This window comes from Ceratotherium simum, chromosome 1, assembly GCF_057802395.1.
Source record: "Ceratotherium simum simum isolate JZ-2026a chromosome 1, ASM5780239v1, whole genome shotgun sequence".
NCBI classification, from domain to species: Eukaryota; Metazoa; Chordata; class Mammalia; order Perissodactyla; family Rhinocerotidae; genus Ceratotherium; species Ceratotherium simum.
This window is the reverse complement of record NC_141900.1, coordinates 42770785-42798673: the sequence shown is the minus strand read 5'-3', so window position 1 is coordinate 42798673 and position 27889 is coordinate 42770785. Positions and strand designations below refer to the sequence as shown.

At 38.7% G+C, this 27889-nt stretch overlaps 1 protein-coding gene and 1 long non-coding RNA gene across 3 annotated transcripts in view; one reads left to right on the top strand and one right to left on the bottom strand.

Annotated features, from left to right (window-relative positions):
- The window catches only part of GLCCI1 (glucocorticoid induced 1), a 111657-nt gene extending 97774 nt beyond the window's left edge, over positions 1-13883 (bottom strand). For both annotated transcript variants that reach the window (XM_087423770.1, XM_087423833.1), the window contains exon 1: positions 13308-13883. In XM_087423770.1, coding sequence (XP_087279896.1) covers positions 13308-13752 — 445 coding nt within the window. In that variant the 5' untranslated portion in view covers positions 13753-13883. The remainder of the gene's footprint in view (positions 1-13307) is intronic.
- Positions 13180-27889, top strand: part of LOC147918190 (uncharacterized) — a 158424-nt gene continuing 143714 nt past the window's right edge. The window contains exon 1 of the long non-coding RNA XR_015550046.1: positions 13180-13343. This is a non-coding gene — a long non-coding RNA (uncharacterized LOC147918190). The remainder of the gene's footprint in view (positions 13344-27889) is intronic.

Genomic DNA, 27889 nt, shown 5'->3' with positions numbered 1-27889 from the left:
GAATTCTTTCCCTTTTAGGGGTTATTTAAACACCAAATTTCTTAGAATCATTAAAATCAGACTAGAAGGGGAATGGAAAAGATCTATTCATGTTCATTTATAACAACTTCTTAGGATATTAGTTAATTCTGCTAAATGTCAGTAGAACATTTTATGCAGCAATGAGAAATTACACTATTCAGTAACATGTTATTACAACCTCAGATGAACCTCAACCTTGTGTAACTGACTTCCTAAAAAGTTTGTGTAAATAACACTTTGGTAAATTGAATAATTTTACTTGCACATAAGTCAGACATTCTCTAAAGCAAATAACCACCCCAAAATCTGCTCTACAGTTTAAAATTTTTACATTATAATGAAGTACAAATTAACATGAAATTCACATTCTCCTTACTTGGAGCTTAGTATAATCATGATCTTTAAGATAAACTATAAAAACATTTAGATTTTTAATTGAAAAAGCACACTGAATTGTGAGCGTGATGGTTTATGTTTCTTTAAATATAACAGCTTCAGAAGCTGATTCCATGAAGCCTCACTAGACCAAAACTCACGTAACAGAACTCTAAATATAACGTAGAAACTAACTCTGTAGAAGTGTATCTTCCATCTTTCAAAATGTGGACTGTCCTGACATCACTCATCTTTGTCCCACCTACTTCTACCAGCATGAGCACCCAGCTATTTTATGTGAAGGTGTGAATCAGAGCTTTTCCAAGCTTACACATCACTGAATGATTAGCCCTAAATGAAGATAAACGCCATCAGCTACCTAAACCATCAGGCATTTTAGAAAATGGGCAACATAAGTATATCTATTAATTTTCATCTTTATCAGATATTTATAGGACTATATGCCATAATAATCACTGTTCAGTGATTTGAACCCAGCTACATACATATATAGCTAAAACAGAAATCTCTATGTAAATCCTATGTAAGGATTTAACAAATATTTACTTCAGGGCCTTCGAAGCACCAGACACCATGCTGGACGCTGGAACACTAAAAATGACAAGGTGTTATTTGGTGAAGCATGCACATCCACCAAAATTACCGAGTTACAGAAACATTAAGATGGGTTAAGATAGATGAAAAATCATAACTAAACTGTTAAAGCCTCTAGAATTGCTGAATTAACTATGGGAATAATACAGTGAATCTAATCAAAGATTCGGCTACTATTCTATATATTTACTTTCTTTTTGTTTTGAGGCACTCAATTCAAAAACGGAATATTTAAAAATGAGCAAAACAAATATTAACAATAATTTATTTCATTACTTTTCCTATGCCTTCCTATTTCCTAAAATTCCTATATGCAATTTTAGATGGTTTATTATATGGTTATATTTAGGGGCTATAAGCTTTTCTTCAGTGTTCCATATGTAGTATAAAAAAAAAAAAATCAACCCAGAAAATGATTCACCTAGCATCTGTTCTACCACGAGATTAAGCATAATATTTATTCCATTAAATAGGAATATCTGTACAAAGATGTTATTTTCTGAGTACATGGCTTAATACAAAGTAGAATAGGGCAACTGTCCTAAAGACTAACTAACATAACTGAATAGTAATACTACAGGATATAATGCTAATAATTCTTTAAGGTAAAAACTACAAATAGATAAAAATTGAAAACAAATTCTGAGTATAATAAAGATAAGTCATTGTTTATTCAACCAAGATATCAAGTAAATGTTAATACAACAAACGAAAAGCTTATTTTCCATTCTAGCTCAGTAACAGCAGATATCTAGTCAAAGGAAGTCAGTCCCATTCATCTCAACAGCCTCAGAGGGCACCACTATCCAGGTATTACTATGCAACACTATACTACATTTCTATACAAGAAGCCACATTCAACAACAAAGCTCAGAATTCTGAGAGGATGCGTTGTGTACGGGTGTGCAGAGAAAGAGTCAATAACACCATCCTAGGCCAAACTATAGAAGACTATTATAATATGTCCAGGCAGCAATATAACTTAGACCTAGATACATTATAAAAGCCACAGCATGAAGCTTCCTAAGCTTCATCGAATGAAAGAGAACACACATCAACAGAGTATTCGGTATTCAAAAAAGAATACCAAAAAGCTCAACCTAACTTACAAAGGTAAGCACAGGAACATCATAATTCATATATGAAGTCCAAAGCTCAAAGAAAATGTGATTCAAATTCTTGGCAGATTTTAAATGAACTGACCTTGTTAAAAAATACGAATGTGAGCATACCAATTGCACCTAGAATATGTATTCTGTAAGGGTCAAACAGAGTTCCTCAGGCATAGTAGGGATTCAATAAATATTTATTGTGTGAAAGAGGGAGAAAATCCATTAGTTTTAATCACCAACATACTACCAACAACTGTACAATACCTGAAACAAACACATCTTGAATGAATGGTTATCACTAAAATTACATTAAAGCTACACTAATCTTTGGCCATATGGTAACCAAAAAGACAGAGAGTAAGAAATGCAATTGACTGAACCAGGTGTTGTTTTTTTTTTTTTTTAAAGATTTTTTTTTTTTTTTTTTTCCCCCCCAAAGCCCCAGCAGATAGTTGCATGTCATAGCTGCACATCCTTCCAGCTGCTGTACGTGGGACTCGGCCTCAGGATGGACGGAGAAGTGGTGCCTCGATGCGCACCCGGGATCCGAACCCGGGCCGCCAGCATTGCAGCGCGCGCACTTAACCACCAAGCCACAGGGCCGGCCCTGAACCAGGTGTTTTTTAATAATGGGTCACTTTGGCATGTAAAGAATGAATAGGATTTTACAATAAGTTTTTTTAAGCTATCTGATCAAAATACTGCAGAATATTGTAGCTTTTTTCAAAAACCTTACTTCCGAGCACAAACTCCCCAATTTTATAATACTAATGAAACTGTATTTAGCAATGTTTGCTAACCACTGTTTAGTAAGTAGTAGACACTTAAATTAAATAACCTGACTTTAAGCAGGAAAAGGACAGTTGATTCTTTTCAGGGTGATGGATCAGACTACCTCCAAAAATATTTCAGAAGAAAGAAAACGACGTTGTCACTGAACTCTCAAAGCTATCATGAATATATTTTTGTTTACAAACTATCAGCTAATATACAAACAAATCTATATTTTACCGTGATCTTTTCGTACCTTCACAGAAAGATCACTTCACAGGTTTACATGAGAATAGCAAAGTCTTTTATGGCTAGACCTGATGTAACCCTGGGCAACTGAGTCCTACTAGTTTTTATTATCCTCTAAGATACAAATATTACTTCACTAATTCAACTTATAAACTGATGTATTTAACTAGAAAAGTAAATATAATTACAGAAGAAATGTCATGACAAACTTCACCCATCACATAGACTCTACATAACACTTTCAATATCGTAACACTAAAAATACCATTTCTAATGTTACTTATGAAAGGACTCATGTTCCACATTGACCATTAAAGAGAGCTTACAGTAAGCACAAATGACACTCAAAAGATACCAAAACACCTGAAAGAAATTATTAAAATAGAGATTGAAATATCTTTTCTACATCATATTAGCAAACCTAGAAAAACTGCAAGAGCCCAATCTTTTCTACATCACATCAGCAAACCTAGAAAAATTGAAAAAGCCCAAGGAGGTGTAAATTGGGAAAATAGTTCACCTTGTTGCTTTGCCAGGAGAGTGATATATAAAAAGATACTATTTTGAATGCTGCTAAAATATCAAAGCACAGTAAAAGTAAAGAATCCTAACATTAGAGTTGAATAGAGCCTTATGATGCTTTATTATAATGTAAAGCTTACATTGTCAAATATGAAAATACAAAAGATTTTATTCTATCCAGATTTTGAGATTTCATGCGAAAGGTAGTTTTAAAAGTTTTAAATCTAAATTCTGTCTTAACAAAGTGGTAGGTCCTTTGAGGACCAAGGAGGAGGCCTACTAATGACATAATAAGGTTTGGAAGTGCTATGACATTCTTATATGCATACCTGAGGCTTGAATCACTGGGAATACTTGCAGCTTTAATTTTAAATTCTGTGGACCCTAGAGTCTAGTCCCATTTAGCTTTCTCTTCATACAACCCCCCCAAAGCTATTTTTGGCCTTTCATGACTTAACTGTATAAGCAATGGGATAATCCATTGTGCATGCCTTCCTGCCCCAATTAATTGGGTTCCAAAAGCAACTTTCAGCTAACTTGAAGTCGGAATTTAGAGAGTTACATGAGCCCTCTGGACCCTCTGTGCATGCTGCCTGACCTTGGGCAAATTACTTAACTTCTCAAGATGTCACTTCCTTATCTGTGAAGAGAGGTTATAAAAGTTCCCTACACTGGGTTCCAGTGAAGACTAGTGGCTGACATAAAAGCTCAATAAATTATAACTAATTTTATTAAAAATCATCTAGTCTATACAAAGCTATAATAATCAAAACAATATGGTACTGGCACAAAAATAGACACACAGACCAATGGAACAAAGCAGAGAGCCTAGAAAAAAACTCACGCATATAGGTCAACTAATCTTTGACAAGTGTCCCAAGAATACACAATGGGAAAAGGACAGTCTCTTCAATAAATGGTGTTGGGCAAAACTGGATATCCACAAGCAAAAGAATGAAATTGGACCCTTACCCTACACCATACACAAAATTAACTCAAAACGGATTAGAGACTTAACTATAAGACATGAAACCATAAAACTTTTAGAAGAAAATACAGGAAAAAAGCTCTTTGACATAGGTCTTGACAATGATATTCTGGATATGACACCAAAAGCACAAGGAACAAAAGCAAAAATAAACAAACGGGATTACACCAAATTAAAAAGCTTGCACAGCAAAGAAAACCATAGCAAAAAGAAAAGGCAAGCTATGAAATGGAAGAAAATATCTGCAAATCATACATCTGATAAGGAGTTAACATCCAAAATATAGAAAGAATCCACACAACTCAATAGCAGAAAAAGAAATAACTCAGTTAAAAAACGGACAAAGGATCTGAATAGACATTTTTCCAAAGAAGACATATGAATGGCCAACAGGTACATAAACAAGTGCTCAATATCAGGGGAAAAGTGCTAATTATCAGGGAAATGCAAATTAAACCACAATGAGATATCACCTCACATCTGTTAGAATGGCTATTATCAAAAAGACAAGAGATAAGTGTCAGCAAGGATGTGGAGAAAAGATAACCCTTGCAGACTGTTGGTGGGAATGTAAATTGGTGCAGCCACCATGGGAGAGTATGGAGATTCTTCAAAAAATTAAAAATAGAACCACCACATGATCCAGTAATCCCACTTCTAGGTATATATCCAAAGGAAATGAAATCAGTAACCTGAAGAGATAGCTGCGCTTCCATGTTCACTGCAGCATTATTCATGAGAGCCAAGATAAGGAAATAACATTAAGTGTCCACTGATGGAGGAATGGATAAAGAAAATGTGATATAAACACACACACACACACACACACACACACACACACAGGATTATTATATAGCCTTAAAAAAGAAGGAAATCCTGCCACTGGCAACAATATAGATGAACCTGGAGGATACTCTGTTAAGTGACATAAGCCAGACACAGAAAAACAAATACTGTATGATCTCACTTATATGTGGAATCCAAAAAAGTCAAATTCATAGAAGCAGAGAGTAGAATGGTGGTCGCCAGGGGCTGGCAGGTGGGGGAAATGAGATGCTAGTCAAAGGGTACAAACTCTCAGTCATAAGATGAATATGTTCTGGGGATCTAATGTATGGCACGGTGACTATAGTTAATAATGCTGTATTGCATACTTGAAATTTGCTAAGAGTAGATCTTAAGTGTTCTCATCACACACCAAAAAAAAAGGTAATCATGTGAGGTGATAGATGTGTTAACTAGCTTGATTATAGTAATCATTTCACAATGTATATACACACCAAATCATCACACTGTACACTTTATATACAATTTTTACTCATCAATTATACATCAGTAAAGCTGGGGGGAAAATGTCAAAAAAGAAGAATTATCTAGTTTAATAAACTTACTTTTTCTTTTAATAGCAGAATCTTTTCCCTACCCAATCAAAATCTTAAAAATCTCACCTCTCTTATTTTAAAGATAAAGAAAAATAAGATACAAAGAGTTAATGATTTGCTATAAGTCAAACGTTAAAACTGGAAACAGAACCCAAGTCTCTTGACTCCAAATCTAATATTTTCCAGTATAACTTTGTGTTTCTAAGACTCTTTTATGGAACCATTTGGAAAATGATTTCTTTGATCTTGAACCTGATATTTAATTCTAGAGAAAAGAGCCACGTTATCCTATCAAGGAATAATGTTAGCCTATAAAACTAATTCAGCCACAATGAGTTCATTTATGTCTTGTTTGTTCTGCTTAAGAAAACAGTATAATAATTTTAGAAAATGTTTCACCAAATAGTTAACTTTTTAGTAATGTAAAAGTTAAAATTAGCTATATAGACTATTCACAAAAGTTCTACCTGTGGCCATAGTGGCTAAATGAGGAGCTGTTACTGTCACTAGTTGATAGGTATTTGATCTTAAGTAACACCAGGAAGCGAGTTGTAGCAGTTTTTTCCTTCTTGTTATGAAACACATTCAATGTTTAGTGGATTTCTTAATTCTAATAACTTGGAAGACAATTTGGACACTGACCTTGCTACACAACAATGGGTTTCACTAGTTTCTTTAACTCATCCTTATTTTTGGTAAGCCACTATTAGGGTGCACCATGGTGGCACTTCATTAGGTTACAAACATACAGAGTTCAAACTCACAAATTGCAATGACAACTGTTAGCTCTTGCGAGGGCTGATTAATCTAGCACCGCTTGCTGGGACAATCACTTTGAGACCAAGGTTTCTGCGTAGTGATTCTTGAACCATTCATCAGTTAGCACCACCGTGTATAACCAACCTTTAACGTTCATGAAGAAAAGTATTTCTGCTCAATATAATACGATTCAAGGACAGCACAAATTCTAGACATAAGGAGGGCCAGACAATCAAGTTCATATACTTGAGCCCTCAGGAACAAGGATTTCTCACTTTCTGGCTCGCTCGCTCTCTCTTACTTTTACGTGAGAAACAAATAGAGAAATATGACCAATCCATCCATTTTCTATTTCAGTTACATTCACCATCCTAGGGTCTTACATTTTTAGACATTCTGAAAATGTCAAAGCATTTTCCAGCGCAGCATAATAGTTCTGTGGAATCAATAGAAAACCTATTTTTTTTTTTTTTTTTTTGTGAGGAAGATCAGCCCTGAGCTAACATCCATGCTAATCCTCCTCTTTTTGCTCAGGAAGATCAGCTCTGAGCTAACATCCATTGCCAAGCCTCCTCCTTTCCCCTCCCCCCCCCCCAAAGCCCCAGTAGATAGTTGTATGTCATAGTTGCACATCCTTCTAGTTGCTGTATGTGGGACGCGGCCTCAGCATGGCCGGAGAAGCGGTGCATTGGTGCGTGCCCAGGATCCGAACCCGGGCCGCCAGTAGCGGAGCGCGCACACTTAACCGCGAAGCCACGGGGCCGGCCCAGAAAACCTATTCTTTAGTAGTTCTTTCAGCTCAGAAATCACAGCTGATCACCAACATCAGACTCTTTTTGAATTAGGAGCTACAGGATTGTCTTGTGGAATGAACACTGGATCTGGAATCAGATTTGCGTTTCAAATCCACTCTCAATGAATAAAACGATACACTGCCTTGTATATAGTAAGCACTCAAATGTCTTCTTCCTTTCTACCTACAACAACGAGAGAGACGATATAATATAGTGGAAGTTACTGAGATATTCATGAACTTGCCTGTCTCCTGGTATTTGCCTCAATAACATTCACTTGAAGTAAACAACATTGCCTAAAGGTATCTGCCATGTTTGTTCCTAATAAAATGAAATACCAGAAGAGTATTTTTTCATAATTTGTTCATAATCTAAGTAAAATCCTTCTTTTCTTCAGAATTACTACTAATCCATTATAATTCATATTACAGAATAAGCACAAATCTTATTCTTCTAGAATCAGCTGGATGATGGGTGGTGTCATGGTCAGTTCCAGGGGTCCAGAAGAAGGGTAGAGGGAAAGAGAGGTGGCTTCTGGCTTTTCCATCAGTTCCCTAGGCTTTTTACGTCAATAGTAAGTAGTGTTCTCTCTTTCCTCCACTTACTTTTGGTAAACTCAGAGACCATCATCAGTTAGATAAGATCAACTTTTTATTAAACAGTATATAGGAGAGAAACAACATCAGTGATTTGGTTTTTTGACATTTAATAAGAGAACAAAATTATATACTGAAGACAAAAGACAACAGCACCAGGCATAGACCCAGGACAGGTGCTGTGGAAAAGCCTATCTCAGTGATGTCTGGGAATTTTAAGCTCTGGAGAAAAGCCTGAACTAAAATCAAGAATAACAAAGTCATTAGAATATACTCCTTGGCAGATTATTAGCTATACGTGAAAGTTCTGATAAAACAGGCTTTTAGACATTTTTTTAAATTTCAGACTTAAGGAAAACCTCCTATTAGCCATTTGTTGAACACTGCCATTTATTTTCATTGTTATCCCTTGCCATGGAGCCCAATTATTCCTTTGTTTTCTTATTCACATTTAGTTCACATTATCACAAATAAAATAAAAATCACAAGGATGCCATTACCCTTCAACATTTCCCCAATGTATAAATGCAAATTTGCATTAAATCCTTGAAGAAAGGTACAATGGGGTGAATGAAATGTCTTTCCATTAAAATTACTGTAAATAACAAAATAATTTTTAGTTCAACATATACACACAAAACTTTTTATAGTTAAATTGACCAAGGTGTTCTTATATATCTTAGATATACAATATTTAATATGTTTAGAGTAATAGTTACTTGAGAAGAATATAATCTTTGAACATATGACAGTAGTTTAAGAAGAAATAACTTCTATAAACTCATTTATCTATTTTGCCATTCACTCACTGGTCTAGAAATTTTACATACCATAACTGACGGGAAAAATTAGATACACAAATAATGAATGTTGCCGATACTTAGTGTAGTTCTCAAAGGCTGAAAACCTTTTCTAAAAATCAGTATTTGAAACCTGTCACTTTAGATAAAGGAGCCAAAACTTTAACTATTTTCACTTTAGTATAGGAAAGCTTTGAAACAAGTTCCTCTATGCACTCTAAGAAAGTTAATTTTAAAAGGGGGGGGGACAGGAAGAGTACCTTAATTTCCAAGAATATCAGCCTAAAAAGTAACTTTATAGGAAGACAATGTCTGAGTAACATTAAAAAGCAAGAGAAAAATAGTAATTAAAAATGTTGGAATTCCACAAATCTAGCACATCATAAAAATGACTCAAAAAGGGAAATTTAATGAAAAGATAAAAAACTAAAAGCAAACTCATTGACTAAGACACACACATTGCATGCAGTCACTCAACATTATATGCTGGCTGGCTTTGTATTTTCTTTTAAAACATAATCAGAACTTCTTAATGAATAAAACAATAAGGCTTTCAAGATACTCATGAAAAATTCTAATCAAATTTCACTCTACAGTAGTAATCTGTTAGAGTATTAGGCCTAAATAAATCTGTTATGTTAAATCAGGACTCAACGCGTGCCATTTTCCATAGCAGGAGTTATATAAATTACAAGCTCTTCCACGTTTTTGTTACTAGATTTGGTACACTTAAAAATAAGCAGTATTCTGCATCCAGAGTACTCTGACACAACTGTTTTTTATAGAATTTATAATTCATCCTAATGCTCAATCTTTACAAAAAAACCACAAAAGGATTTGCAATTGCTACTTACTATCTTGCACAGTAAAGTTGTGAGTATTTGTTCTGTTTTTAAATCCATAGGTTTTGCTCTATGAGGTTTAGGAAGCAACTTTATTATATCCTCTTTTGGTTGTTACTAATGATTTTAGCTTAAAGATCATTAATTTTAACACTAACATTCTGCTATATTCTCATTTGAGTTGTTCTATTTATCTCAAAGGTAGACTTTATGTATTACCATTACAAAAAATAACTATTTGCATAATACTTTATGATTTTACATCTATTACAAACACATCACAGGGAGCCTGAGGACGCATTCAGCAGCTTGTCATTCACCACTTCAAGACCCTCAGAACCAAACAAGGGGGAGTGTGACATTTTGCTGATGGAAGAAGTAAAGAAATGAATATAAATAAAAATCTTGAAGTTTTAAAACTGTAAAAGAAATTTTAAAAATACAAACAAAAATATGATCCACATGCACAAACAAGATAGTTTCAATTTGTAAAGCTCCATGTCCTCTATATAGAGCAAGGTGTTTGGAGATTTATGTATCTTCTATTATGACACCCACTTAAACTATCTAAAACTGTGCTACAAAAAACATAGGAAATTACCATCTCCTTGCTGGATTTTATAAATTAATATCATATTAAAATTGATTGCACCTACTTATAGAAGTCAGCTTTTCCTCAGCCTTGTGAAGTAACGTGGGTATCATTTCTTTATTACTCTAGCCTTAACCCTATAAAGATGCATATTTAGAATGTTTAAGAGGGAGATAATCTAACATGTTTAGAAATTATGTTGTTTCATGATTTCTTCTTGGTAAAACAATTACAAAGAAAATTGTTTAAGGCTTTTATGTTTTCTTCCATAACCACCAGTCCAGGTAAAAAATACTGAATGCTCAGTTATGTCACCTCTAGTCCAAATGCTCATAGCAGTTAAAGCTTTTTGTAAACAATATGCCTCTCTACTAAATACATATCTCTTGAGCCAGTTAACATTTTCTAATGTAGTTTCAAATGCAGTCTAACACCATCTTACACACACACACACACACACGAGCGTGCAGAAAAGGAAGGAGGTGGAGAGCAAGAAATGGAACACGTTGTTGTTTTTCATTCATGCAGTATAGTGATGTCAGTGTCTGCAGCAGCAGCGGCAGAAGCCTTGACCTGTGGAGGCTAAATCCACTGAAGTCAGAACCTTGCAGAATTCAAAAGAAACTGAGTAGATAAATTGTTCGAAAAACTGTTCAACTGTTCATAATATGGATTTTAAACAGCTAAGTAAGACAGAATAGATGAGTTGTACAGTTTTAATTTGGGTAGAGACAAGCAAGGCAGGATATGAAGAAGTAACAAAAAGGTAATATAATCAGGGAACTGGGGGCAGAAGAATCTGCATTCAAAATCACTTCGATGTAAGAAACTGACAAAATCACCTGGTGTGAGAAACAGCAGAAAAGCCTCTTCCATCCCCAACAGAAGCTCTCTGATGATGCAAATCCATCTGCTGCACAACCAGACTCAGAAAAGTGTTTCCATCATGATTGCATTACAACTGCATTAAACTCGGATGTGCTATACTACAACAAAGAGGATAGTTTAAGCCTGATCACAAATTTCATTAAAACTACTTGATGATGGACCATGTAATTCCTCAGCAATGAAGGCTTTTGAAGGATGCAGAAAAACAAGTTGTACTATGATATGCTGTAAGATGTTAGTGTTTATCAACAAAAGAGGAGGAGGTACTAGATGGCCATTATATTGCTGCAGAATTGCCGAAACTACTCTTACTCTGCCCACAAATTCCTCTGTACACAGTGTCTGCAATGCTTATTTTACGGCTCTTACATTAGTCCCTAAAAGAAAATCCCGAAACTCAAATCTATGCACTGTAGAAGCTACATCATTCAAAAATTTATGTAACTGCTGCCTTCTTTTCCTTCTGTTACCTCTCATTTCATATAGCTCTAGAAACTGTGCAAAGGAGTTGCATATGGCATTAATCTGTTAGAAAATGGTGGCCTTTTCTATAAAATACAGCCAAAGATGTGTGTTCAGTTGTGGTCATTATTAGGGCGATCACGTTGTTTTCATTCATTCATTCAGGATTTGCTGGAGGATGTCAGTTTCTGCAGCAGCTGGCTTGACCTGGGGGAGGAGTGAGGGAGCAAATTCCTCCTGATGCATACAGATTACAGGATGTATTTCTTGGTACTCATGTACACATCCCACTGCACTACATCCTACTCTGCCTCACCATTGAGTGGTCTGAAAACAAGTGCCTTAGCAACATGCTAATTATAGGTCAGAAATAGTAAAACAAAAACACCAAAACTGCAATCTATTATAACACAATTGCTCTCTCCAAGTCTAAGACCTTCATCAAGAAAACTCCATTAAAAAAATTTCGCATACCACATAAACATTGCACAGAGCTCCACAGTGTTTCCCTTCCAAGCAGAGATTTTTCCACTCAGTATGATCGGTTCTCTCCACAATGCAGCAGCAGTAGCAGCATCTGTAGCTCTAGCCTAGTATCTAATAATATTAGCTACTCCACTCTCCCTTATGAGCTTTAAGTCCCTGTTTTGGCTAATCTTCCTTTTCTCCCCCAGGACTCAACCAGATCATGCACTGCGTCCCTAGACATAAACAAAACCAAACCAAAACAGAAAACATTAAGGGAAGCCAACAGCATCCACCAGCTCACCATTACCTTTGACACCTAACAAAAAAGAAACTTGAGATCATTTAACAGCTCGACTGCACTGTTAAGTGTACTTAAAAATGGAAGGAAAAAGTGAGCACATTCCATAAATCGGTCTTTAGAAATTTACCACGAAAATCTTGAGTTGGGCATAAATTGTTTCCAGCGCAGTACTGCTCTGATACATATGACTATATAGAGAAACAGGGAGACCGAAAAAACAAAAAAAAAGCCCTATACACTTCAACTGCACATCCAAAACTGTCCCCTCTACACATCCAACAGATATCCTTACATCGTTAACTAACGCCACCAGCCCTCCAAAAAAGAATAAGAAATTATCCCGGTGATCATAGACACGTTAGGAACTTTGTAGGCAAGCACAAAGGGGCTGCAGAGATTACAACCACCACCTTACTAGCTGCCTGAGAGTTTGTGTGCGTGTTTTTTTAAGTGTTTCACCCAGCTCCTCCTTCCCCCGCTACAAACTGCAAACACATGAGTGAGCTAATCAGCTCTTAAACTGAAAAACCTTTCGATGCAGGCGAGTGATGGAAGATAAAATCTGCGGGGCGGCAGGAGGGTCAAATAAAAGTTGCTTTGCAGTTCGCTCCTCCAAGCCCGGCAGCGACCGCGGGGGTTGAGATTCCCAAAGCCACTTTCACACCTTCGATAATGCACTAGCAAAGAGAAGCCCGGAGAGGCTGAAGTTTCCACGGAGGGCACCGTCGGGGAGACGCAGCCCGCGAGGACGGAAGGGTTGGGCTCGCTACCTCTGCACACGGGCGAGCCGGGGCTCCGTCTCTCAGGTGAGCTGCTCCTCCGCTGGCTCTCGGGGGACCGTCTCGGGCGGCCTTTGGCCCGCGGCGCCTGCTCGGTCGGTGCCGCGGCCGGCGGCGGCGTCGGGCTGGGCGGGCTGGGGCCGCGGGCCGCGCCGGGCCCCGGGAGGCTGCCCAGCGAGGCGGCGGCGGCGGCCGGCGGGCGCGTGGGACTGTGCTGGCTGCCCCGCAGGAGCTGGTAGGGCACCGTGGCGCGGATGGGCTGCAGCAGCCGGCCGGCTCCCGCAGGCGGAGCGCAGCCTGCGCCGCCGCCGCCCGCACCGTTCCCGCTCCCGGCGGCTGGGGCGGCGGGCGGGGAGCCCGCGGCGCTGCGCCGCATCCTCTGCGGCGGGGGATGAGGGGTCTGAGAGGAACTGGAGGAGGAGGAGGCAGTGGACATGGTGGCTCCGCGGGCCCTGGACGACGCCGGCCGACACGGAGGCGCGGAGCGGGAGGCGCGCGAGCGTGTGGGAGCCGGCGCGATAGTGCGTGCGAGTGTGTAAGGGGGAGGGGCGGGGGTATCGGGGAGGGGGAGGAGTCTCTCGGCTCCCCCTTCCCAACGCGCACCCCCGCTGCCTCGGCGAAGGGGGAGGGGAAGGCTGCGCGTCCAACGGCCCCAACCGCCCGGCCGGGCTCGGGGTGGTGGTCACGGCCGGGGCTGCGAGGAGCCCAGAGCCGCCGCCGCCGCCCCCGCCGCCCCGGGCATCGCGCTCACAGGGGAGCGGAGTAGCCGGCCGAATCAAGCAGCCCCGGAGGCCGCTCGCAGCCTCATGGGCTGCACGCTCGGCAGAGCCGGGCAGCTGCAGAGAGGGCCGGGAGCCCTGCTTCTGTGGACCAGGGTAGGGAGAAAGGGCCTCGAGGCGTCTAGTTCTCCGCGGAGCCCTCGCCACCGCAAACGCCGCCGCCACCGCCTCTGCCCGGTCCTCACTCCAAACGGCAACTAATCCCCCCATCCGCACCCCGCCCCCGGCACCACCTCCCGGCTCTCGGGACCCGGCAGCTGCCGCAAACGAGCATTCTCATTGGCTCCGCCGCTCTACACCAGCGCTCGACTGATTGGTTCCGGAATAGGAGTGAGGGGAGCATCTACCAATGAAAGTGGTGCGTTCTACTTTGGAGGCGGGGCGAGAGGGGTAGAAGAGGGAGGAGGGGGCTGTGCGCGCAGGGAGGGGCGTGAGAGTTGACAGCCTTTGAGGTGAGAGCGAGACTCTGATTGGGCTGCCCTAGGAAAGTGGGTCCATGTGTGTCCTGCGCGTGCCCTAACACCCACAGACACGCGCACACCCTGGTAAGCAGGTTGCGAGGACTCCACCCTCCGGAGGCGATTGTACAAGTTGAGACAGAGGACACTTAATGCAAACTACTTTGCAAGTACACCTGTTCTGGTGGGATGTTTTATAGTTGGAACCAGAGGAATCCATCCTTTTCCCTTTAATTTTAGTAATCTGAGTTTTCGTGGCTAGTAAACTGATCAAAAGAACTTCAGGTCATCAGAAGCAATGGAAGGCGGATTGAACAATGGGCAGATACTTTTAAGCCTATCCTAACATTTGTAGTTATATGATGAAAAGAAATATTCAAATCTTATGTTCCAAGACAATAACTCTGATTTCAGGGGTCGACGGAGAATTGTACATCATTACAGCATCAGTTAGATATATTAATGGAGGGCATCCTGTTGCCTTTCCCCAGAAGCAGATGGCCTCTTGGGAGAAATAAATACCAGACTTAATGTAACAATCCACTGTGGTAAATTTAGTTTTTATTCTGCAGTGAAACTGAAGAGAGAGAAAGATTTTGTATGACTATCCAAAACCTAGGTTTACCCCACAGTAAACCAAGGTTTTAAATCTTAAGCAGGAACAATTAATTTAAGGGTCTACGTTAGATACCCTTCATTTCCATGAGATAAAAAAAGAGAATTGGGATGTCAGATCTACTCTTGGTGTTTGCCCACATTGACAAGCTTCCTCTGATTTCAGGCATTATATGCAGAGGTCAGTTTCACTTAGAGAAGCCATCTGTCTCTGCTTTCTTGTGCCCTCAGACCAGAAAGCATACTAGGTTCTGTAAAAAGTGGATGAAACCCAATAAAAATACAAGAATTGCATTCAGTACTTCATCCCATTAAGACTACTGATAGTTCCTCACTTTATCACACACTAGAATAACAGCTAACATTTATTGAACTTTCACCATGCGCCAGCCACTGTTCTAAGAATGTTTTATGTGTTAACTCATTCAGTCCTTCTATAATCCACAAGGTAGATACTGTTGTTAGCCCCTCTGTGTTCTCATCTGAGGCACAAAAAAGCTAAATGTCTTGCCTGAGATTACTCAGCTAGTAAGTGGAGAGCTAAGAATCTAACCCAGACAGACTATTTGAGTCTGTGAGTAAGCCCTCTGCTCTAGCACATCACAATTTAAAGCTGTGGAGTACATGATTGGTAGAGTATTTACAACAGTCCACAAATCTCATCTGTGAGATCAGTTCCCAATAGTTCAAAAGAAATTTTACAAGTGGACAGCCCACTATATATATATATTTTTTGCTTTCCAGAATAACATATTTTAATTATAAATAGAGAAAAAACTTTACTCTTTCAAATTTGATATAATTGATCTATTGTGTTACTTTTTCCATCTAAAAGATTCATCATTAATTAGGAAATTGCATTCTTTCATGAGGAAAAGGACTGATAAATGGCTTCTTTCCAATGACTTTCAGAATTTCAAGAACAGAAAACTGACATTAAAATATGTACAGTTAAAAAAAGATGGTAAATGTCTAATTTTGTTGATTTAACTACAACATCGTTTCAATATAGAAATGTCATCTCTGGCCACTCCTAAGTATAAGTATGGAACAACTCAACACATTAGGTTACAATAATTCTAAATTTATACTAAGCCACAGTCATAATGATCAATACTTGATTCGGATTTAAAACAACATACCTAGCCATATTTTAAAAGCTTTCTGAGTTTGTTCAAATCTACTGTCACCAACTTAAATCAGACATCGAAAGCAAATCTAAATGACCCACACACAGAACTAGTATGATCTTAAAATACTATTTTCAGTTACTGATAAGTCATCTTGACCTATTCAGGTGTTCAATCACCTTCTCTTTACTAAAGAAATCTTGGTCATCTCTTAAACCTTTATTCTCATGAAATAAGTGCTGATTTCATGTGTAAGGAATTCAGTCTCCAAACAAATCAAAAGTGGGCTAAAATAAACTAAATGCAGTATCTGATTTCAAACGTCCATTTGTTGAGTTCTTAATAATATTTTATTCTTGCTGAAGATGAGAGTGGGCTCCAAGGGTATAATAGAAGATTTAGAAAAATGCTCTCCTCAGTGAATTGGAAACCCCTTAGAAGGAGATGTGGATCGCTGGGCTAGAAGAGCATTGTTACACTACTACGTTATCTATGGGATAGATAGGCCCAGTGCAGAGTATTTCTCTTTGTTGAATACGAGTGTAACAATCTCTGGAAATTCTGTATAAGACTTAATGTTAGTAATGACTCATTACTATGTTGTCCTGACTAGAAGAAGACAAAATTGAAAGCACAATTTGGTGGCATGGGAAACATCTTTGTTCTCAGTAGCTCTATGTCTTGACTGTGGAACAAGGATCCACCATTAGCTAATCTGAGACAGAATTCCATTGTACTTACTTCTTGGTTCATATATGGGAATGGACTATATTTTAGGTTAAATTAAAACTTGGAATCATTGGCTACACATGATTAACATGCAGCCCGATGTGGGGAGAGAATGAGATAAAGAACCATAGGGCCTTCAGAGCTACCAAAACCTCCCTCTTCTCGTTTTATCCAGGTTTGCCAGGCTGTGCGTCCAAGGCTCATCCAACTTTAAGAGGCAGTCCAGGCTGTCAGTATTAGCAATGAGGTCATGGCTGAGAGAGAACACTAAACAGATCTGCACTGATGTTCATCTTAAGCTGATTAAACTCTCTTATAGGTGGATTCTTAATAGCAACAACAAAAAAACCTTGCCTGAGTTTTTGTCCCTGGCAGATGCTCACAGTAAAACTCCTTACTGCTTATGACAGCCTACGTGCGCCTTTGCACTGGGTGTACCCTCTGCCTGAGAAGTTCTCGCCCCAGATATCCACACAGTTTGCTCCCTCATTTCCACCAGGTCTTTACTCAGACGTCACTAACTTCACGTTGACAGCTTCTCTGAAAACCTTTTTTAAAATTGCAAGCACCCCCTAGGCATTCCCTACTCTCTATCCTATTTTTTTTTTTCCAAAGCACCTATCACACCATCGAACCTATTATATAAATATTTTTTGTTCTGTCTAGAATATAAGAGATAGAAGAATATATATTATGTAATTATATAAGAATAAAAGAGCCATGAAGGCAAGAGTTCTTATCTGTTTTATAACTGCTGAATTTCCACAACAGTGATTGGTACATGATAGACAATTGATATTTGCTCAGTGTTGTTGAAAGAGTAGCAAATTATGGGCCGGCCCTGTGGCTTGGTGGTTAAGTGCGCGCGCTGCAATGCTGGTGGCCCGGGTTCGGGTCCCGGGTGCGCATCGAGGCACCACTTCTCCGTCCATCCTGAGGCCGAGTCCCACATACAGCAACTAGAAGGATGTGCACCTATGACATACAACTATCTACTGGGGCTTTGGGGGGAAAAATTAAATAAATAAAATCTTTAAAAAAAAAAAAAAAAAAAAAAGAAAGAGTAGCAAATTTTAACCAGTGCTTCTTCCATGAACTAAAACTGTGCCTTTCATCAGGAAAAAAAATATGATAATAACAGATATATCTCTGCTGCAAAAGCATAGCCACAGGAAAAGAATGTTTCATGTGGCTACTGTAAACCATACAGATATTTGCATTGGGGCTGGCATTCAAAAAGAAAGCATATCTTGTATTATGGTCCTTATACAGGCAAAGTGAAAAATATTAGTCCTAGTGGCTCTTAGAGGCTCATCAGAGATTGAAAATGGAAAATGAAATTGGTAATGAGAAAAGGCAGTTGAAATTTGCAGGAAAAAAAATAACCAACTGGAATTGACAGAGAAAGACAGTTGAGGAGGATCAGTTAGGAGTGACATCTGCTGATTTGTAGTTAGTTCTATCTCACTGTTAGGAACAGCTATTCTCAAGAGGCCTGTGTAAAGGAACTGAAAAAAAATTATATTTAATTAAGTAGAAAGGAACATTTCATGTAAATAATAAAAAATTTTGCTTTCTTTTTTCCCCAGATTTATTGAGATATAATTGACATATAAGATTGTGTAAGTTTAAGGTGTACAAGGTAATGATTTGATATAGGTATATTAGTACAAAATGATTAACACAAAAAGGTTAGTTAACACATCCATCACCTCACATAGTTACCATTTTTTTGTGTTAAGAACTTTTAAAATCTATTCTCTTAGCAACTTCCAAATATACAATATAATATTGTTAACTATAGTCACCATACTGTACATGATATCCTCAGAACTTACTCATGTTATAACTGGAAATTTGTACTTTTTGACCACCTTCATCCATTTCCCCTACTTTCCACCTGCCCTGCCCCTGGCAACCACCAATCTGTTTTCTGTTTCTATGGGTTTTTTTTAGATTCCACGTGTAAGTGAGATCATCTAGTATTTGTTTTTCTCCATCTGACTTATTTCACTTAACATAATGCCCTCAAGTTTCATCTATGTTGTCACAAGTGGCAGGATTTCCTTCTTTCTGATGGCTGAATAATATTCTGGTGTGTGTGTATATTGCATTTTCTTTATCCACTCATTCATTGATGGACACTTAGGTTGTTTCCATGTCTTGGCTATTGTAAATAATGCTACAGTGAACATGGAGGTGCAGATCTCTCTTTGAGATATTGATTTCATTTCCTTTAGATATATACCCAGAAGTGGGACTGCTAGATCCTATGGTAGTTCTATTTTTAATTTTTTGAGGAACCTCCATACTTTTTTCCATAGTGGGTGTACCAATTTACATTCCCACCAACCATGTACAAGGGTTACCTTTTCTCTACATTCTTGCCAGCACTTGTTATCTCTTGTCTTTTTGATAAGAGTGATTCTAAGCATGAGGTGATATCTCATCATGGTTTTGATTTGCATTTCCCTGATTATTAGTGATGTTGAGTACCTTTTCATGTACCTGTTGATCATTTGAATATCTGTTTTGGAAAAAAATGCCTGTTCAGATCCTTTGCCCATTTTTAAATTGGATTCTTTGGGTTTTTGCTATTGAGTTGTATGAGTTCCTTATTTATTTTGGATATTAACCCTTTATCAGAAATGTGGTTTGCAAATATTTCTCCCATTACCTAGGGTGCCTTTTCATTTTGTTGATTCTTTTACTGTGCAGAAAGAAGGCCTTTTAGTTTGATGTAGTTCCTCCTGTTTATTTTGGCTTTCGTTGCTTGTGCTTTGGGTGTCACATCCATAAAATCCTTGCTAGGACCAATATCAAGGAGCTTTTTCCCTATGCTTTGTTTCTAAAAGAAGTAAATAAGAAGCAATAGAAATAGAGGATATTTTCTTTTTAACTGGTGAATATCAAAGAGTAAGTATGCAGTTATTCCCGCAAGGATAAAAGCAGTGATGAGGACCACCAGGTTTTCAACCTTCATCTCCACAGCACTTCCTGTTGTCAGCATGACGCCAGAGGCACATCCCCTAAGCTGACACACAGGCTTTTACCATTTAACTAAAAGACTATATTCTACAAAGCCAGCACATTCAGAGGCTAAAGACTCGGGGACCAAAAAACTACAAATATTCTACCTCTTTCCGTGCTGTGACATTCCATTTGTTTTAGTTCCAAACATGGTGTCAACAATACATGAGAGCAACAATAGTCTTATAAAGTGAGTATGCTTGATTGTCACAGTGTTATTTTTTTCAAATGAGAGTTTAGAGTGATTAAAATGTGTCATAGATTAATTTCAAATTTATTATCCATTTATCCTCTCCATGTCCTCTGTCATTCCCCTAACTCTCATTACCTAAACTCACGTGTACTATTCTCAGAGTCCATTTATAATGTACATGGAGAGGATTAAATTTATCCATTTTTTCATATGGATTAATTTCCTCCTATGTGGCTGAATTTTACTTTTTACCATGTGAGTGTGTTGAGGGACTATTGTTAAGGTGCAATCAACTCATCAACAGTGCTTGACTAAAGAATTTTCTTATTATTTTAAACTTTTTGTAGCACACAATTTTCAGTGTCCTACTTAGCATCTTATTGAAAAGGTCACAATTAATACATTTACTAGGCCTACATAAAGGTTTAATAGCAACAATGCTAGCATCAGGCCTTAGTAACTCCTCATCAAGTTAGTTATTAAATCTCTTCCAAGTGTCAGACACTGTTGTATACTCTCTAGGGTACACTTGTTCTCACACTTTGGTGAATTATAGTCTATCAGAGGCAAAAAGATGTGCCTACAAATAAAGGTAAAAATCACATCTAAACATATGTCTTCCATTGGAGAGATGCAAATAAAGTAATATGGAAGTGATGGGAGAAAAAGACCACTTTTGAGGAAGGGCTCCAGGAAGAAGAGTATGAAGAAGTCTTGTTGTTCAGAATACACAGAATATGTTAGGCAATGATTGAACAGTCTCCCTTAACTGATGGTTAATGGAAGATAAGTCTTGGTCTACTGATGACAGGTCATGGAGGTTGCCAGGCAAAGCTTGCACTTTATTGAGTATGCAATGAGGAGCTGTTGAAGATTCTTGAGTGGGTGGGGAGAACATGAGTGGAGCTGTGCTTTATGAAGATTAATGCAAGAATAGTTTACAACCTGGATTGGAGACAGCAAACTGGGAGATGATTTAGCAGACGTTGAGAATAGTCCACGTGAGTTTAGGTAATAAGAGTTAGGAGAATGACAGAGGACATAAAGAGGAGGAAAAGAAGCAAGGGATGCTCCTTCTTAGCTGATGGACCCTGAAAGTAGGAGGTCAGACAAGTCTGAAGCTTCAGGCTTGGATGCCTGAGGAGATAGTGGTGGCTTTAACAGGAACAGTTAGCAAAGAGAAGGACTAGGTTTGGGGGAAAGATAATGAGTTCAGCTATGAATAAAAGAACCAGAAGATATTCAAATGGAGGCAGTCTTTTTTTTTTTTTAATGAGATATAATTGACATACAGCATGGTATAAGTTTAGGTGTATGGCATAAAGACTTGACTTACATATATTATGAAATGATTACCACAATAATTTTAGTTAACATCCATCATCTCTTATAGGTATGAGAAAAAAATGTTTTGGAGGCAGTTTTTAAATGAGAATGAAGTTGAGAAGAGCAGAGAGATGGATTTTGGGATTATCTATGTACATGATAGTTGAAGCCATGGGCACAAATGAAGTTGGCAAGCAAGAAAAGCATAGAAATAAAGGAAAAGAGGATCAAGGACAAAATTTTGAGAAATTATACATTAGTGGGGGGAGGGAAGAGTAAAAAACAAACAAACAAAAAAACACCAAGAAAACAAAACTAGAAAAGAAGGCGGAAGGGAAGCACTCCTTAATAAAATAGAGAGAGTGAGGCATTTCAGAAGATAAGTTTGGTAGATGCCTCATAGGGTATCTGGCAGTTCATGTCCCTCTTCTCTAAAAACTAATCCTCCCCCAACACACAGAGGGCTTGGGCCTGACAGCTATGTCTGTACAAAAGGACCTTGTTCCTCTGACCATGGTTGATTTGACCTGAGTTCCACAACTGACCAAAGCTGGACCAATCAGAATTTGTCCCCTGGGAATTTGGAATTAAGAAATATAGTGTTATTAAGGGCATGAACTGAGTGAACACAGAAATGTGTGCATGGGGTGGCCATCTTCTGTCACAGGCACATAAGAGCAGAGGAAACCTGTCTTCTGAGAGAAAAGAATGAAGTAATTTGCAGAAAATAGAAATGAAACTAGGTGACCAGAAAGAGAGAGAGCCAGAGAGTATGTTCATTTTCCCATGATGAATATTTTATGTCTTATCTTTCTTCTTCATTCCTCTAAAACCATCCCCACACCTGCCTACCTCTGATACAACTCCAGTATATTCCTACCATCAAATCTACAAATCTTTCGGCATTTGGACCCATTTCTCCTTCCTTTCTGTTACAAATGGTACATTTTCTCCTCTCCTATCAAAAGCCATTTCCTCTACTTCTCCTCTTACCTTCCCCTCTTACCTTCTCAAGGACTCCATTTCTTCAGTTATTCCCTCCTTCTAGTTCATCATCAAATTCCTGATTATTCCCAATATGTATGAACATGCTCCATCCTAATATTTAAAAAAAGCAAAACAAAGATTCTTATGCTACCCTTTCCATCTGCAGTCCTAATTCTCTGATCCCTTCACAGCAACACTTCTTGAGAGCGACATCTACAAGTTAACTCTCTGATTTGCTATAAAATCTACTCCAATCTGGCTTCCACCCCACCATGCCGTGAAAACTGCTAATCGCTGTTGTCAACAGCCTTCATATTGCCAGACCCAATGGATATTTCTTGGATCTCATCCTACTCCATCTTTTAGCGGTTTTCAACATAGTCAGGCTCAACTTCTTGAGAAAAAAATCTCTTCTTTTGGAGTCTAGGATACTGCCATTGCTTGGTCTGTCTCCTACTTTTCTAACTACTGTTGTTCACTGTCCTTCAGGGGTTTTTCTCCTCTAGTCTTCTCTAAAAATTGGGCTCTATTCTCTGGCTTTCTTGATAAACTCACCTTCTTGGTAATATCAGCCATTCCTATGGCTTTAAATACTATAAAATGCTGGCAACTCCCAAATTAATCTCTCCAGCCCAGACGTTTCCTCCAAATTCAAATATCCAGTTGCTTATTTGACATGTCAAGTCTCCATGAATATCTGAAATGAATGTATCTGAAACAGAACTAAACTCTTAGGTTCTATATTCTTGCTTTTCCCCTCATCAAAAAGAAATTCTATTTTTATTTTTTTCCGACTTCAGTAAATGATATCACCATCCATCCAGTTATTCTAAACCAGACAACCTGGGCAATATTCTTGATTTCTCACTCTCCTTCCCTCCCCAATCCAACCCATCAGCTACTCCTCTTGAGTGCTCCTCATAAATAGATATCTAATCCACCCACTTCTCTCCACCTGCTCTGCTACTACATTAATCCAAACTACCATCATCTCTTACCTGAGTTATAGCTATAGCTGCCAACTAGTCCTCCAACTTCTACTCTTGCCTGCCTTAATCTATTTTCTACTTCAGGGGAAACCTGGAAATATATTGGACCATGTTGTTTCCGGCTTCAATCAGTTCAATGTCTTCCAATTACTTTGCAATGAAATCCAAATTCCTTAAAATAGCTTAAAAGGTCTGACTGCTCTGGCTTCTGCCTCCTTCTCTAACCTAATCTTGCTCTATTCTCCCCCTCACCCTTTAAGTTCCAGCCATAGTGGCCTCCTTTCACTTCCCCCGAAACGCCACTGCAGGGCCTTCACACAGGTGTGTCCTCAGCCTAAAACACTCCTTCCACATCCTCACCCCTCAGCCTCCCTGAGTGACTCTCGCACATTCTTCAGTTCTCAGCGTAAATGTCATGCCCTCCGAGTATCCTTTCTGAGTCCTTACCTATCACTAATAACCTACAATAATCTATCATTAAGCCAGTTTGATTCATCTGTAGTGCTCATTCAAAGCTGTAAATACACATTTGTTTACTTGCTCACGGTAAGCCTTCCCCACTAGATTGTAAAGTCTCTAAGGGCAGGGCCCTTGTCTCTTCTGTTCACTACTTGATCACTTCACACCTAGCCAGGGCCTAGAATATAACAGGTGCTCAATAATTATTTGTTAAAAGTTTATTGGTTACTGATAGCTTCCTACTTCCTGATTCCAATCCCTGTGCAGCCCAATTACACTTTCTGTGGGAGAATTTCTTGTGGTCTTATATTAAAATCCCCCTTGTTGTTACCTGAATAAGTTTCTGTTCTTATAATTAAATGATCACTTATAATTAAATGATCACTAATTGATAAAGTTTCTAAAAGGATGAGGTGATCAGCAATGTCAGATGCTGTTGAACTGGCAAGAAGGTTAAAGGCTAAGCAGAAGTCATTGGATCTCATCACTGGTGATCTTCAAGCCAATAGTGTCCATAAAATGTGGCTTTGCGGAAGCCAGATTACAGTTGGGTTGATGAGAAGGTGGATGAAACCAATGTAGAATATTCTTTTTGAGAAATTTTACAGTAAAAATAAGGCATGAAGTAAAATGGGATCTTAGGGTTCAGCAGAGTCCGAGAAAGTATATGTTCGTTTAGTTTAAAAAGAATGAAAAGAAATGTCCATAAGCCAAAGAAGCCAAAGGAGAAAAAAATGAAGAAGCAAGGTTTGAAAGGGGAGAAGCATTCATAGATTTAGCTTCCATGAGGCAGTAGAAGATTTGGTCAAGAGCACAAGTTTGACAAAAAGGGATAATGTTTCCCCCTCCATTACAGGAAGGAGGGGAGATAAGAGAGAGAAGGAAAAGAAAATTTTATGTAGAGCAAAGGGAGGTTGAGTGTGGCCACTTCAAGAGGTAGCAAAGTCATCTAGAATTGGTTGTCAAGGGGAGGGTCAGAATCTCTTGAAAGACTTTTCCGAACCACACCTCTATCCCTTTACTCCATCACCTCCCTGCCCAAGACTGTAGCTGTGTCCAGGTCCGTGTCCACGTCCACTGCAGCAGAGACTCAACTGCTGCTGGAGGCCACGGTGGCTGACGGGAATGGGCTTTATTTCTTAGGTGGGATGGAACAGGAAAAAAGCCTGCAATCGCTGAGGAGAAGGGTAGTCAGAAGAGAACATGGAGGTTTGAAGAGCTCTGACATCACAAAGAATGTGACGAGAACACAGAACCGTGTTTTCCAAACACTTAGATCATCAGGCATATCTGGGGCCCTTGCTAAAAATACAGCCTCCTTCCCTGGAGAGTCTAATTCGGCAGGTCTGGGAGTGGGAGGGGTAGGATTGTATAATTTTTAACAAGTTCCCCAGATGAGCGTTATTGTCAGGCAAATTTGGGAAAAAATAGATTAAAAATGAATAAAAGTTCACCAAATTTAATTACAGGCCCAAAATATTTTCTCAAATTTTAGCCAAACACAAAGAAACGTTGATAACTGACATCAGTTCATGGAAATTACCCAAGGAAAACAGTTTTCAAAGAATTGGTATCGAATTCTATGGTTCCAAATAATCTACAGTGATATTTAAAACATAAGACTAGTTTTTAGCTATTTATTATAGAGAATTTCATTGAGGAAAAGGTAAGTGGAACTGGAACTGACTGGCTAAAAGTTACTATTTATAATATAATAATCAGTCAGATATTTTAAAGCCTGTTCTGCTTCTAGTTTGCTTAGCTCCCGGATTAATAAGCTAAACATAATAAAATCTAAGAATGTAACTTGATCTTATCCATTCCTAACATTCTTAAAGGGGATCTTTAGCACACCAGCAGTGGAGCCACTGAGAGTAGATTCAGGTCCATTTAAAATATTTTTTCCATTCCCTCCCAGAAAGGGTGACCTGTATTGATATACAACAGTCAGGCCCCAGACTGCTTTCTGGGACCACAGGGCCCCACTAATTTGTACCAGTTTTCCTCTATTCCAGTTGGCCCTGACCATCAGGTATAAATTAGTGCTAAATCAATATTAGCTGATTCCTCCCCAGGTGTGGGAAGTGCGGAAACCTGATCACATGAGCAAACACAGCCCTTCCTGGCTACATTTAAAATAAGATGGTTATTATTTTACTGTATGGGGATTTAAAAAAAAAAATCAAATCTCAGGCCACCTTAATTTGCATTAACTTGATATACTGATATCAATAGTCAGAATCGACTTTCAGTTATTATAGTTTCCCTACCACCCTTCACACTTGCTTCATTCTTTCAGGGAGACTTCTCCTGCCCTTCCTATTTCTTCTCGCCTCTGGCCATGCCCTGTGCCCCACACCATTTTTCATTTCTAGTTCTACTTACTTATGGGGTCGAGTGGATGAGCCAAAGGGGACTTAGTTTACATATGTGCTTTAATTGCTCACCTTGAGTGGAGCAGTGTCCTAAATAAACTTTAGTTTTGCCACAGCACCATTACTCAACAAAGTATTTATACAAGTGTCACTTAATAACACAAAAATAAACAAGGCACTTAAACTTGTTATTGAGACAAGGAGCTTTAGCCGCCCATTTTCCTTACTCAAGGGCCAACCTCACTTCACTTGTTCTTAGAAAACTCTTAAGGAGTTTTCTTTAAAGAAAATCTAAGAAAATCAGGCCAACCACAAGTGCTGTGAGTCAGGTCTAAGCTACCTGTACCTTTGACAGGATTAGTTCCTTTGTTAATTTTCAGTGACAAGAATCTTGCCATTTCTCTCAACACTTCCAAGTCGTAGCTGCTCATAGTGTAGCTGTGCATTCAACATACTCACAAATATTGAAAATATATATGTTCAGTATTTAACCATAGAAGAAAACAAATGTTCGATATTCCAACAAAATGGTGTGACTCTACATGATTTTTTCCCTTCTATATCCTGAGTTTTATAGAAATGTCACAGTATTTATAAGGCACTTTCATATTTGTGACCTTTTCGTATGCAACAATTCTGTGAAGTAGTTAGAACATATATAATATTTCCATTTTACAGATGAGGAAACTGAGGCCTGCAGCCTTGGCTAGGGTCACAGCACAAGAGAAATTCAGAACTGGAAATCAGGTCTCCTGACTCCAGGCCCAGTGTTTTTCCCTGCCTATAACAATTGCCTTTATAGCAAGAGAGTCAGGGATATGATCACTTGGTAATAGAGAAGCATGGATCTTTTCCACCCTTGGTCTTTGAAGGACCTATGAGCTAACAGTGTATGCAAGAGAGGACACTTCCTGCCTGAGAGATTGATTACCTACATTCAGGGCAACCTGATGATGCACGCTGATAGGAGAAGGGCCTGTCTAAAGGTCCTAATTTGCTTTAAACATCCAGAGTTCCTGATAGGAAGACAGGGTGTGGTAATTATATATCTTGCTTTTGGCTTATCTTCTGCATATCCTCACCCTCACAGATGCCTTTCAAACATTGGTAATTACAGCTTTCAGAGCCAAAGCCTACAAACGCATAATCCACACAGATGACATACTAAAATCTATTCGAACATGTAAGGTAGAAAAAAATTTCACTGCTACTGGACTCACATTAAAAGAAAACTGTTTACAAAAAAGGTAGCCTTGATTTCTATGTCACTGTTGTTCTCTACTACATAGATGTGGAATGGTTTCTTGTTGATCTGTGGGGGTGTGTATTAACTCATTTGCCTCTGAATTTAATCAGTAATTTAAAAATAGACTAAAGTACGTGTGCAGATGACAAGACCATATGATTAAAAAAACCAAATAGTCTGACATTGGAAAATGGATCCAAGTTAATGAAACCAACTTGAAACAATGAAGGAACTGCTTCTAAGCAAGTCGAAGAATC